Source organism: Condylura cristata, unplaced genomic scaffold (genome assembly GCF_000260355.1).
Source record: "Condylura cristata isolate star-nosed mole 26May11 unplaced genomic scaffold, ConCri1.0 scaffold00001, whole genome shotgun sequence".
NCBI lineage: Eukaryota > Metazoa > Chordata > Mammalia > Eulipotyphla > Talpidae > Condylura > Condylura cristata.
This window is the reverse complement of record NW_004567102.1, coordinates 85,496,959-85,511,312: the sequence shown is the minus strand read 5'-3', so window position 1 is coordinate 85,511,312 and position 14,354 is coordinate 85,496,959. Positions and strand designations below refer to the sequence as shown.

Sequence of the window (14,354 nt, the reverse complement as noted above, 5' to 3'; positions counted from 1 at the left end):
CGCCATCTGCGGCCCCTCGGCGCCCCCTACAGTCCAGGCCGAGCATCGCTTCGGATGAACCAGGTACTCGGGCGCAGCGCCCACCCCTTCGGGGCTGAAGAGGGTGCGCTGGGGGAGACAGTCTCCGAGGGCCTCGCCCCGGGTGCGGCCACCGCCCTTCCCTGCGCGGCTGCGTGCAGGAGACCGCGGCCAGCGCCGCGCGCTCCCCGGACCGACGATCGGGTGGCACCGCGCGGGCGGCAGCGGAACCTTTGTGCTGTGCCTCGCGGCTGCTCCCACCCGGGCCCACTTGGCGCCGGACGCAGTGCTGCGGGCTGGAAGCATGGAGCCGGAGGGCGCTGGCGCTGCGGAGCCGGCTCCGGCGCTGGAGCCGTCGGCGTCCCCGGAAGACCCCCTTTTCCTGGTCAAAGGTGCGGGGTGGTGAGCCGGGGCGATCTGTGGGGGCGCCGCGGGCCGGGGCCCTGCTCAGCTCCCTCCCCGGGCCCGCCCTGGAGAGAGGCGCGAGGTGCCCCCAAGCGCAGCCCCGGGTCGGCGGCCCGCGCGCTCAGTGCTCCTGCGGGGGGGCCCCCGCGGGCCGTGGGGTGTCGCCCGCCTGCAAAGCCGCAGGGCCCGCGTGCCCGCCCTTTTCTAAATTGCACGATCCGGGAGACACGTCAGCCTCTGCGGGGGGGCCGGGAAGGGGTAGGTTCCCGGTGTCGCCGCCTGGGGAGGGCGCCTCTGGCCGCCCCGGGCCGCGGTGTTGAGGGCCGCGGTGTTGAGGGCCGCGGGCTTCGCTGCTGCTGCAGGCCTTTGCCTTTGGCAAGAGCGGCTCAAAATAATTTCTGACGTGATTGTAAGTGTAATTTGAATCGCATCTGAAGCGTTCCCTCTTTTTAATTTAAGCTTTTCTTTCTTTCTCTTTAATCTCCCACCACCCACGCTCTGCCCCCACACTCTTGGCAGGTGGGCTTTTCCTTGGTACCGTTGCTGCAGCGGGCATGCTAGCTGGATTTGGCACAACGTTATCGCTGGCTAAAAAGAGAAGCCCTGAATGGTTCAATAAGGTTTGTGACTCAAGTATGTGCATAGCATTGTGTTGTTTACAAAGGAATGGCAGCTGTTTCACGTAGGAAAAGTGAAGAAAATGTGGATGCCTTTTCATGTCGACTTAAGAAGTAAACCCCGAAGGCGCCTGCCCTGTTGAATGGTAACACATTTTGGCTAAATCTAAACTGCTTGTGGCAGAAAACCCTTTTCCATCAGCACAGGGAGTGGGCACTTTGCGTGGTCGCTGCTTCCTGGTCTTCCCACTTGATGGGAGATTGTCTCCATGTTTACCTGCCCTGCCCACCCCTTGCGGCTCACTTAGCCATTACTTCAAACGAGGCTAACCTCCCTCTCTCTTGTGTCAGGCACTGGTAGCTAGGGGCGAGAGATACCAGAAAAGAGTAGAATATATCTGCCCTTCAGGAAGTGAGCTCCGCTGTGGGAACAGATACTAAGTATTCACACCAGTCAGTGTCTATATAACTACAGTTTAATATTTTAAACTGTGGGGAAAAAGTGCTCTATGAAAGATCAGGAACCTGTCAAATCCCCATTCCGTTTTTATTTATCTTTAATGATCTGATTCTCACACTCAGCATTCTGGATACTGGAATGGCAACAGGCCACGTTGAAAGTGCATCTGGAACCCCTTGGCAAACTTCAGGCTCATAGGGCGTGCCCTCCGTCACTGGAGGGGTGTCATTTCCCCCCTCCACTATTTCGGGTACAAGTAGTTGTTGTGACAGACACAGATAAAACCTGGCTTGTAGTCAAGCTTCATCATGGAATGTTTGAGCCCCAGTTACTATGTTAACCTTTGGGCCACAGATATTTTAGGGACCGTTGAAAGGTCCAGGTTTTGCCTCAGCACAAAAGGCACAAACGCGACTTTTCCATTCTGTTTTATGGCTTGAACATCAGACCACATGCGCTTTTTAAGGCATGGTCAAGGCAGGTATCACACTGGCAGATCACACTGTCCTGTGCTCGTAGTCAGGAAGTTGAGTTATTATACATGGCAAGACCCTTCATCGCCTGGCATGCAGAAATGCCAGCATGCATGAGAATGTCCTGTTGAAGCAGTAAGATCATAACCAGCCTGAGAGACCCCTGCTGATGTGCTCAGCTTTTACAGCCAGAGTCCTTGAGCAAGTCTCTGCATTCTTGTGCTCATCAGTAAAATGGGGGAAATAGTGGGGCCGTCTCAGAGTGAGGTTACATAAATTCGCACGAGTAACATGTTTACCACTTAGTGAGGGGGCAGGAATCCAGTCACCAGCGTGATACAGTATTTGGAGACACTGGTGCCCTGCAGGACCGCAGTCGTACTTAAAATAAGGCTGGTGGCCACTTACAGTGGAATAAGGAAACATGTGGCTTTGGTCCCTGATCAGAGCGGATCGTTCATCACTAGTGAGCAGTCTGATGGCTGCGTGTGCGGCTCTGTCATTCAGCGTGCAGGTGGACAAGGAGCTCTCCGTCTGTGAGATGTCACCGAGCCTGAGAACATTTCTTCATCCCCTTCATACTTGTGAGAACTTTACTGTTTGTTTTTGTTTTTCATGATACGCTCCTAACCTCAAGGAGTAGGTTGTCTGTCCTCTAGTGAGCATCTGACCAGATGGAGGCGTGTCTTTGTTTTTTTTTTTTCCATTTCGGGGTTGTATTTTTAAACAAAAATAAGCTGCCAGCTAACATTTTAAGTCACCAAATCATAAACCTGGAAGACATTAGAAATCTGGATGACTGACTGTTCTTCCCACTGTCTCTATAGCTCCCCTTCCTCGCACCCCTCATGTTTCCTCGATGGGAACACTTCTTTGTGAAGGGTACATTTCATTCTCGTTCTCCAGTGAGGTTCACATGCTCATCAGGAAGTTGTTTGATTATTGAAAATGCCAATTGTTACCTTAACACTGTGCCTCGAAATGTGGACGGAGGGTCGCTGTTCACCTGCCGGCTTCTCGGTAGCTGCCATGAGCTGACTTTGTCTGTGCCGGTTTCGTACGTATTTCAAAGTTCTCACAGTGACCTGCATGTGAGACACATACCTGTCCTCACCTGTCCTCACAAAGAACAGACAGAGTGGCAGAGCGGCCAGAAGCGAGACTTGACACAACCTTCTTGCGAGAGTGGGCGCCAAAGCTGAGACACCCAGGCACCCCAACACAAATTTCCATTTAGTTTTTATACCTAGTGTGCAAGTCCACCCCCGCCCCCTTTTTTTCTTCATGGGCCACGGGGTTCATCTTCCCAGACATCGCCCCCTAAATCCCTTTCCAGGGTGGTGATACACACTTACCCGCCCCTTTTGTCGGGCTTTTGGGACCTCTGGCCTCCTTGCTGTGATCTCAGGGAACCTTGGCTTGGTTTGAACACTTGTTTCGCTCTGATTTCCAGGCTGCCCGGTGGGCAGTTACCTGCTAGGCGGGCAGGGGCCAGCACTTCTCACTTAGCCAGAAGAGAGAAGTGAGCAAGCAGCGTTTCTGCCCTGTGTCGCTGTCTTTTCTCGCATTCAGATTCCACTCGCCTCTCCTAGGAAGCCCTCTGTGCCCAGCGTCCTTCCCGCGCCAGGCAGTCAGCAGCAGGCCCGCTGGCCCCGCGCCAGGTCTGAGGATGCCACTGCATTTCCTGTTTGGGTCCTAACTCAATGTGGGTGTCTGCCTCCTGGGCCTCCCCGTCAGCTCCCTTCCCCATCACATCGTTGGTCAGGTGGAAGCTGCTCCGTTTACCTGTCTCTTGAGTCCCCAGCACAGTGCCTGGCGCACTCGAGCATTTGTCAGTCAGGGAAGGTGTGACCCCAGGCGCGAGGCACACACTCACTAGTAGCGGTGCGCCTGCAAGCACAGAGCTGTATCTGATCTTGGGTCGCGCTGACACCCCAAGTCACGGGGCTCACAGACACTTGTATCAAACACTTCTTCCTTGGCCAATGATTTCTACCTGAACCTTCTTCCTGCCTTCCTTGCAGGGAAGCATGGCCACTGCAGCCCTGCCGGAGAGTGGGTCTTCCCTGGCCCTGCGAGCCCTAGGCTGGGGCTCTCTGTACGCCTGGTGTGGGGTTGGTGTGATCAGCTTTGCCGTCTGGAAGGCTCTGGGAGTTCACAGTGTAAGTAACCACAGCCCTGCAATTGATGTCTGGAATGTTCTACTTTTTGTAATCTAAATCTTCCTGCTTTTCAAATTTTCACCATCACGTGGTAAGGACAGAGAATGTGGCTGAATTTATACTAATAACTAGGCTACTTGTCACTACTGGTAAATCATATAATTTAAATAAAGGTGGTGAAAGCTCAAATGTAATTAAGCACTAATTCATAGTAAATGTTCATTTTTTATAAATTGGCTTTTTAACTCCTTGTTCAATAAAATTATTTAATTGGGAACAACTTTCTCTGCTGTTTATCATGCACATATGTATTACATATATAATCATCCTTGTAAAATACTTAAAGCATTTTGAAATTATTATTTAAATGATTAATGTGTTTACACATTATTGGGGAAAACTCTAAAGGGGTGTGTGTGTATGACCCCCAGCTAGAAAGCAGTACATTGGGAACGATCAGCTTTTCTTTTTTTTTTTTTTTTTTAAAGATTTATTTATTTATTCATACAGAACTGGGATACAGGCCAGAGATGTGGAGGGTGAGAGGATTCACCAGGGACAGAGCTGGGAGCAGAACAGGCAGATGGACGAAGTCCACGGCTGAGGGGAGCAGTGGGTGGGTCAGGAGAGGTCTGCCGCGCCATGTGGATCTCTGGGGCAGGCGGGGATCGAACTCTTGCGGAAGTGGCTTAAGCTTCTTTAGTGCAGTGCTTTAACCCGCTGCGCCACCAGGGAGGGCCCACGATCAGCTTTTCTTACAAAACTCTGGTGGGAAGCTCTCCAGCCAGGCTTTTCCTGGAGGGTTCGTGGTGGCTTAGATATGGCGGCAGCAGGGGGTTGGACATACTTTAAAGTGGAGGTGACCGGATTTGTCAGGGATTGGATATGAAGGGTGAGGGAATCTCCAAGACATTGGCCTGAGAAGCTAGAAAGTGTTTGGGACCAGGTGTTGGGGGTCACGTGAGGGCTCAGTCATAACTGGGAATTGCTCTGCATCCAGTAACCAACTCGTACCACTATTTGCTGCCTTTTCTTGGGAAATACCATCTTTATCCTTAGGGAGATGTCAGAAAAGACTGAGCAGAAATGCCCAGGTCTGTGCACACAATAAATAATTGAGTGGTCATCCTAATAAATCCAGGCAAATCAGAGTTAATCCCCTGCAGGTAGCTGTTGGTGGCTCCTTTGTGTTGCATGAAATTTCCAGTACAAACCTGCTCACAGAAACAGGCGCCACCTAGCGGCTGACCAGAGCCGCTGCCTTCCCTCTTAACTCACAGCTACATCTGCTGGCCTCAGAGGGAACTTGGGGCCAGTGCTTAAAGCCAAGCTCTCCCGTTTTAGAGACATTTGGGGATGACAATTGACTTAGTCACAATTATCAAGGAATTTCATTTCACATAAAGTATGTATAATGCATCATATGTAAGTACAAGTTGTATTGAGGACTGAAGACCGTAAGTGCATCCAGGTTGGGGCAGGGCCTCGCCTTCCTGCAGCCTCGCTCCCCACGGTCCCGGTGCCGCCTGCCCGCTCACCCCGCTCATCTGCGAGGGCCAGCAGACACGCCTGGTCTCTGTGTGGCTCTCTCCACTACTTTGCTTTGTGGTATTTTGTCATCGGACTGAGTGAGGCAGCCCCGGCTTCACTGCAGTAACTTAATGGTGAAGGGTGAGCCTTGACTCACCCTTGCGGCTTCTGTGCAGCTGTGCAGGGCGAGATCAGGGCAGGAGAGGGCCGGGGGCGGTGCTGCTCGGCTGCCCATCGGGACCGAGGGGCACCCACCGCTGCTTCCCTCGTCCTCTTTGACCTGTTACTACAATGACGGGTTCAGTATTTATAGTGTATAAATGCGGCAGACACGGGTGCCTAGGTAGAAGCTGAGCATGTTTATGGCTATCTTGTCTTTTATTCGCCCCTTAGAAGGAAAAACTTCAGGTGCCTAAAGGATGCAGTTGATAACAGAAGTTGTGTGGCGTCCTGTGGGTCGTGGCGACGCTTGTCTGTGGCGAGGGCGCCGGTCAGGACCGCACGCGGCAGTCTGGCGCCTGGTGTGTCGTAAGCTCGTGAGACCCGCTGTAGTTTGACTTGCAGAGGATTTGCAGCGGCGAAGCCCAAGAGTAGAGCCAGCATCCTAGCAATTATGAAGCACTCTAAGTTGTCCAGGGAGTCAAAAATGAACTTACAAATGAAGGGGGTTTTGTTGGTTAGTTTCTTTTCACCATGAGGTGTCTTTATTTACATAGATTGACATTTATTTTCAAAGAAAAATATGTTTGTGATCTCTTTTTAACGAAGATGTCCCTGACTCTGTTTTCATGTTAAAATTGTTAAAAATCAGAAAAGTACGAAAAGAGATAGAAGCCGTCAGAAACCCCTGGAGCTGTCGTCACTGCGTAGAGGCCAGCGGGCCTGTGTCACATAAACTGGCTTGACTCTGCCCCCCAGGCCACGTGGTCTCGCCCCGCCTGTGGCTAGATCAGCCTCCCCAGCAGGCCCGACTGCCACTTCTCATCATCTAGCTGCAGGCGCGGGTACTCTGCAGACCACGGCCTCCGTCGTTTCACTGGTCAAGAATTGTGCCCTGAGGACAAAAGATGCCATTGTTGCGTCAAAGGGCACCAAGGGGATTTTGCTGTGGTTGCCCCCAGGAGAGCTCACACAAGGCGGCGCCAGCGGTGCCTCCGGGTTTCCCAGCTCTCCTGCCAGGGGTCTTCTGGCCCCGCCAGCTGGGAGGTGGGCCCAGCTCGGGCCCCCGTCCACGGCCGCTGCAGCAAAAGTGTTTGTGGGGACAGCCCGCAGTGGCCTCGTGGCTCCTCTGCGTGGATACTGGTCCCGCTCTCTCAAAGTCCACGTCTCTTTTTCTTCAAAACAAAGAAAGCGTTTTTGTTTTTTAAAATCGCCATTTGCCGTTCCCACGTAGGGAAGGTCCTTTACGAGGAGGCTGCTCCAGGGCGGCAGGGATGTGGCCGATAACATTTATTTTCTCTGGCTCTTGTAGCTGCTGCGAGGCCCACTTTTTAATATTAATATTTAGGCTGCTTCGTAATTACCCCGCGACCAGCCTGAAGGCTTTTGCTAATTAGAGTCAAATCTTGACTTTTTGCGGGTGTCAGCGCCATCGGAGGGTCTTACGTGAAGGGCAGCTGTTCCCGCCTGGTTACTTCCTCGCCTCAGATACAGCTGCGTTGCAGAGTGGAGGCTGCAACCCCCGTGTCAGATGAAACCATGGAACAGCATGGAAGGGTTTAACTTGGTAGGTCTCTGAAAAGGAAGTAGACTTTGTGTTGTATTCTTTTAGATCAAAGATAAAACAAATCTTGAGTTTCCTGGCAAATTGTTGAACGGTAGCCGGTAGCCGTTTCTGAGCCGTCTGCAGGGGATGTCTGAAACATCCTCCTCTGCTCGCTGGGCTAATCTAATCTCAGTGCTTCTAAAGCTCTCCGCCCACTTCTGCCCCAGGATGCAAGCGTCAGTGTCTCACTCTTACTGGTGCTTCGCAGCCGGCCCAGCCTCGCCCCGGCTTCCTGAGGGCACCACCAGCACGCTCAGACCCAGAGTCAGTGATCTGGCCAAGATAATTCCATCTGTCAAGCTCCTGGGCCTTCAAAGACCTTACGCACTGAGGAATATTTTCCTGGAATCATTTTTAAATTAATTGGAAGCGGCACTGTGCATCAGAGACGCTCAAGTCTGAGGTGACAAGAACATCTCTGCCACCCTCTGCCCCTTCTCACCTGAGAGGCTTCTGGGCCCCTAGAGGGGAGATGTGAGAGAGGTGGTGACAGAGATGCAAATGAGCTTCAAGGGGAAGATAAGGGCCAGTGTGCTTTTCTGTAAGTGGGAGGGGGTTCAGCTGCCCTGGCCTAGTGCCAGGATACCTCCTTAAAGTCCCACCAGTTTCCTTTCAGAAGTAAAATAGGGCCCCTGCGTTTTATAAAGTGGGACTTTGCAACAATTACAGGAAAGCTCAGTGCTGCCAGAAAGCTTTCGCTTCCCCAGATCTGACACAAATCAGCCTTAATCACCTCGGAAGGGGCCGGCCTCTCGCGCAGGAGGAGCTAGTCCTGCTTCCGCGGGGTCTTTGGCTTAGTTCTCACTTCTTAAACGGAGCATAGAAAATTGGGCTCAGAGGAGCAGATCTCTAAATAAACATGCGGATGGAGAGCTGATAGTGTAAGCTTTCCCCCTAAGCTTTGTTCCAGAAGGTACCGTGAACGCTAACACTGCAAGCATATGCATGTTGATATATTTATATACTTTTCATTTACCAGAATATCCGCAAATAAAGTGATCTCTCCAATTGGAGTTTCCTGACTGAAACGTTTCTAACAGTTCTGAGAAGCAATCTTTTTTAAAAATGTGCTATACATCTTCCCACAATGTAAATTGTGCTGAACTTAATCTCACTTTTTCTTGATGACTCAGATGTATCAGTTATTGTTTGCCTCATGTGCTAACAGATTCTGGGCTTTTCGAGTTCTTTATCCTTCTTGCAGTTTTTCTCGGTTCTAATTTGGCTCTTTGCGCTTCCCACGCTCCTGTACTTCTCAAGTGCGGTGGCCGCATTTCCCACACAATTCTGCTCGGTGCTCCGCCCTGAGTCTTGCATTTTCCCATGCACTCTCGGCCTCACTCGCCTGCAGGCCGCTGTCAGGTGTGCGCCTCCAGCTCACCTGGCTGGTGATGTCTGTACTGCAGTGTCGTGTTCCCACCGCACCGGCACTCCCCCCACCCCAGCTTGCCCTCACTCACTGTGGAGAGAGAGTGCCGCCCAGATAGAGAAAAGCAGGTTCCTTTCGTCACCACACTTCTTCACCCACGTCTAAGCGCCCCCCGAGGCTGCTGCTCTGATGTCAGAGCACCGCCCTGCCCCAGCTGGATGCGCCCCCTGACTCCCTCCTTCACAGTGCTTCCTCCGCCCACTGCCTCCCCCGTGGGGCCCACCCCGCCACTGCCCCGCCATCACGTCTTTGTGGGCCACGCCCTCCTCACCCCGTGGTGCACGGCTCCCACAGCCCTGCCTGTCACCCCGTGGCTGACGCGGGTCTGCTCGTGTGGGGCCTCGCCTCCCTGCCCCCACCATTCTCCACAGTCCTCCCCCAGCGGCCAGCCCGACCGCTTCCTTTCACGGAAGGCTTTCCTCAGAGTGGCCCACACATGCTGCCGCCTCTTGCTCACTGTCCCCCTCAGCCAGCCCCTTCCAGCATCCCTGAAACTGCTGCCGTCGAGGCCCCAGTGTCTGGCCTCCCGGCCAGGACCCAGCGCCGCCCTCCGTTACCTGACGCAGCTGGGCACCCCCGCAGGCCCGTCAGCATCGGGCTTCCAGTGCTTCCTGCACACCCTGCCGCCGTCCCGCGTGCTCTCATTCAGTCGGCGCCTCTAAAAAGCCGTTGCCATCGGGCAGTGGCCGCGCACAGTGTCGCCCGGCCTGCCGGCGCCCCACGGCCACGGTGCGCGTGTGTGGGGCCAGGCACGTCCCGACGGGGACTCGGCTGTCGGCCGCCCTCGCCCTCCCTTCCCTTCCCCCCTTCCTGCTGTCAAGCCCCCAGCGGCCCTGCGTGTTCGCTCCTCACCCAGCCCGGGTCTGCGCCGGCTTTGCCTGTGGAAGCCTTTTCCAATCTGTTCTCCCAGCCTCTCCTTTACCTCTGGAACTTTTTCTCCACACGGCAGCTGGAGGTGCTTTTTCAGTATAAGTCAGATCACATCAGTCCTATTTAAAATCTTCAGTGGCTCCGAGCGCAGGCGTTGACAGGATGGGTGTCCACCTGCCGCAACGTCCCGCTTTGAACCCCTCGACCGCCACCGGGGCCTTGCGGGACTCCCCGTCCCCCACGCCTGCTCAGGGCCCGTCGTCCGCCAGGTCCCCAGGCTGCCCGTGCTCACGCTGCTGCCAGCCGGCTTCCTGCCACGTTTATTTCACCTCCTCAGAGGCACCCAGACCGTGCTGCCTAAAATAAAGCAGCCTCTTCACCCCCACTGCTGCCTTCTCCCACACGACATCCTGTTTGCCTTTCTCGGAGGCACGTGCTGCACAGTAAAATTACCTCGGCCACGTCCTTGTTTCGTCTGTCATCACCAAAGGGGTGGAAATTGAGTCAGACCTCCACTATCATTCATGGGCGCCTTCCTTCAGCACCTGCAACAGCGCCTCACAGGACAGAGGCGGCAGCCTCACCTGCTGGGTGAAAGCTGGTCCCACGGCGGCTGCCAGTGCAGGGGCTTCCCCTTCCCTTGAGAATGAAGTCCAAGTTTCTGGAAATGGTTTCCGAGCCGCTGTGTGGTCTGACACGCTTATTCTTTAATCCATTGATCCCCACCCTCCCCCCCACCAGGAGGCTATTTGGGGTGTCTGGACCATGGTTACCCTCGCTGCAGGGGCTAGTGGCTTCTAGTGGACAGTCGCCAGGTGCTGCGGAACTGCAGGGGTGGTCTGGCAGGATGTCAGTGGTGCCGACTGGGGGTGCTGTGACCCCCAGCCTTTTGCCCCACTCTGAGTCGGACTGTGCTGAAAGGCTGCCCCTTCCAGCCTGCCCTCCTTGCACTCCTCACCCCCACCTGCGACGCCCCTCCGCTTCCTGCTGCCCCAGCTGCTGGCTCTGTGCCCGCAGAGTTTCAGGCAAATTGCTGTTTAGGCTTTCCTGCACGGAGGTATTTATTCCATTTTGGGTGTTGTGAATTTATAAAGGTAACTTTTTATATCAAGTAAAATGTAGCTAATTGCGTGTCCATACACAAACATTCTTCATATCTTTTTAGAGGACCAAAGCTTTGCTTCTGGAGATGACCTGTTATTCCTGTTACTTGCACAGAGGATGCCGTTTGGCATTGATGATAAAACAGCGCCTATGGAGCCTGTGACCATGGTGAAGCTTTCTCAGTTCTTACATCTGATGAGGGTGGTGAAATACGAGTAGATAAGTTCTCATCGCTTTGGCCTATGTAGTGTGTGCCATGCTTAAATATTTCCCTTTTACCCCTTTATAATGCTTAAGACAAGTATCTCTCCCACATTGCATGTAAATGTCAGATGGCACTTTACAGAACAAAAATGAGATTCCAGCCATTTAATAGAAACACTTGCTGATTACTGTCACAGCAGCTGACTATGACAATGTGAGTGATGCCAGTGTTGCTGTTTGGTTGACATCTGCCTGCCTTCTGTTAAAGACCCTTAGCTCTGCTCATCTTCTCCTGGCACCCCAGTATTCCGACAAAGGAAAACATTTGGAGGTGCTGGAATTTATAAGGACACTCACGTAGGATGGCAACGTTACCTGGGTGTTAGCATTTATGGGCAGTAAAATCGCAACTCACTAGTTTGTTTTAAAAGTACAATTTAGGGCCCTCCCTTGTGGTGCAGAGTTACAGTGCGGCACTGTGAGGCTTGGTGCACCACCTTCAGTGAGAGTTTGATCCCCAGCCAGGGAGTGACCCACAGGGCGCGGCAGACCTCTCCTGATCTGCCCACTGCTCCCCTCAGCAGTGTACTTCATCATTTGGCCTGTTCTGCTCCCCGCTCTGTCTCTGGTCAATCCTCTCACCACCCCTATACCTCTGGCCTATACCCCAGTTCTGTATATATAAATAAATCTTTTTAAAAAATAAATAAAACTACAATTTGCATTTTAGGATTTTCACATCACATGGATTTCTTGAAATACTGGTGCCTTTAACATAGTGCTCTGTGTGCATGCTGCTGAGTTTGTAGTCTATTTCAGACAGAGCAATGGAAAGTATTTATTAACACTGCTTTTTTTCCTATCAAATGAAGTGTTTCTTGCACTATTTTTTGAAGTTTTCCAAAGAACAAAACATTTTAACTCTAAAGGATAAAAATATTTTCTGCTTTTGCATATTTGTCTAACTGTGTTCCTAGGACTGTAGACATCTTGTGGTGTGTTCCATCTATAGCTTTAGCTTTATCTGAAATGTATGCATCACCCTGGCTTAGAAACCCCCAAGTGGGCACCTGTGTATTTCACATTTCCCTCATTCAGAACTCCTAACACCATGTGGATTTTCCAGCCCTGTCTTTATTTCATTTTTGGGGCCCTTTCGCCCTGCTTAACTCAGTTCTCCAGCGGTGTGCTTATTCTTTTATACCACAAACATTTACTGAATCCCTGTTCATGTACCAACAAACTCTGTTCTAGTGGACAGAACTAAATAAAAGGTGATTCGTTGGGTGTCAGAAATTCATAAGTATTTAATTGTGTGTTATAAACCCGTCATGGAGAGAGATACGAAAGATGTTGGTGACATAGGATTTTAAGAAATCAGTTCTTCGGGGTTATAGAAAATTTAGGAGAAGATGGAACATTTGGACTGGACTCCTGTCTAGAAAAGGGGGAGCGGGTGGGGAGAGCCCAGCGGGGGGAATGAATAGCTTAGCTGTCACCTCCTTGGCCCAGAGACTTGCAGGTCATCTGCGCATCTGAACCGTGAGGATGTGTTATGCAGAGTCCTGCCCTCGGCAATAATATGATGCTGCATTTTTAACAGATAATCAGAGGGTTTGCATTAGGGAAAGTAGAGCCGCCTGAGGCAAAAGTCCCCAGGACGCGCTCTGGCCATTTGACTGGGCACGTCCCAGTGGCCTACATCTGTCCCGAGGTCACTGTCCTTTCCTTTGTGTCTTGAGCCTTACTGTAAATAAAAAGCTGCTTTGTGTGAGTTATTTTTATTTTGGAGTGTTCTTTTTTCCTCAAAATTGATTTAGTTGTGGCTAAGGGGAGAAACTGAAGAGGTAGCTATCACAGAGATTGTATTTCTGAAGAGGTCCAAACTCTAGAAAGAAAATTACTATAGCAAGAAGCCATCTAGCTAAGAGTCTTTATGTCCTTGAATGTCATCTTGAAGGACACTTATCTTCAAAAATGACTTCACTGGTCAGAGGACTCATTATGGGAGCAGCATCAGGTGGGAGCTGACACAGGTCACCCATTTCAGGTAATGGCTGGGACGGAAGAAACGATAGCAGTCGGAGGTGGATGTTTTCAAAGGCTCCCTCTGAAATGTTGACCACCATTAAGTAGATGATCTTTTTTCTAATTTCGTTTTCCACTTGAGAGATCTGCCCGGTGTGGAGCGATGCCATGCATGTGGCGCCTTTACCACTTTCTGTCGTGGACGCGTGGCCCTGGGCCACCTGGACAGTGCCTCGCCCCTGCTAGCCAGCTGCGGGTCACACTGACACGGGATTGCAGGCGCTCCCCTAATTGCCATGCTGTTCCCATTCATGAGGTTCCTTTCATTATAGCTCCTTTCTTGTCAAGCATTTCAGTGGCAGGGAGAATAAGAACAACTTTTCAAGTCCTGAATGTAAAATGACTCATTCTAACAGAAATCGGCGTTATGAAACTGAAAAACTTTTGTTGCTGACTGAGGGGGCTGCATGTACTGAGCCCCATTAGTGCAGAGCATTTTGCTGTCCTAGAACAGAGGGAGGCTATGAGCAAGCTGTATACAGTCAGACGTAACGTGGGCAGAAAGCGCGGCATTGGTACTGGACTTCTGTAGCTAGCTGGGTTTGTGTTTCCCACGGTGCAAGTTGATGTCGCCTTCAAAATTTGAAATTCCTAAGTCTGACCAGAGAAATGCAGTGCAGGATAAGACATCAGATAGGACGGTGCTGTCGTCCTGGCGAATACTTTATATTCCTGCTTTAATCAGCAGCCCAGGGCATGCGTTGTGCCATCTTAAGGCGGTGTTAGCTGTAGCTTCATTTTAGCAGAAGGCTCCATCGGCCGCAGCTGGGAGGCATTTTCAACCAGGGCTGTTGCCAGCTTGCTCTGGCCCCTCCGAGCCCTCTGCCCCGCATCCACAGGACGCGCCCACGCGCGTGGGGTAGAGCAGTGACCGGCGACAGGCCGTGGGGTCCTCCACGTAGAGCTTCTCCAACTGAGCCCCACAAAACGGGAGCCGCATTCCTGTAGCGGCAGGGCGGTGGAGCAGAAGTCCTCTGGGAAACAAAGCCGGGGCCCCTCACTCTTCCAGGCGCCGCTCCGGCCTGACCGTGGCCCTGACTTACATCTAGCAGTGTTTGGCACCCGTATCAGCATACGTAACTGCGGGCCCTGCGGCGCCCCGCATGCATGACACACGCTGGCGAGACGCCCCAGAAGTCCTGCGCCGCCGCAGCCCGACACTCGTTGGGAGGAGCCGGACAGCGGGCACCGCGGCCGGCGAGCGCAAGTGCGTGGAGCCTGCCCCGCGC

The 14,354-nt window shown here is 52.4% G+C and overlaps 1 protein-coding gene across 1 annotated transcript in view; it reads left to right on the top strand.

The window, feature by feature from the left end:
* The first annotated feature begins 222 nt into the window (after window positions 1–222).
* The window catches only part of TMEM242 (transmembrane protein 242), a 21,871-nt gene continuing 7,739 nt past the window's right edge, over window positions 223–14,354 (top strand). Inside the window, exons 1-3 of the mRNA XM_004673951.2 lie at window positions 223–410; window positions 943–1,043; window positions 3,998–4,135. Coding sequence (XP_004674008.1) covers window positions 323–410; window positions 943–1,043; window positions 3,998–4,135 — 327 coding nt within the window. The 5' untranslated portion in view covers window positions 223–322. The remainder of the gene's footprint in view (window positions 411–942; window positions 1,044–3,997; window positions 4,136–14,354) is intronic.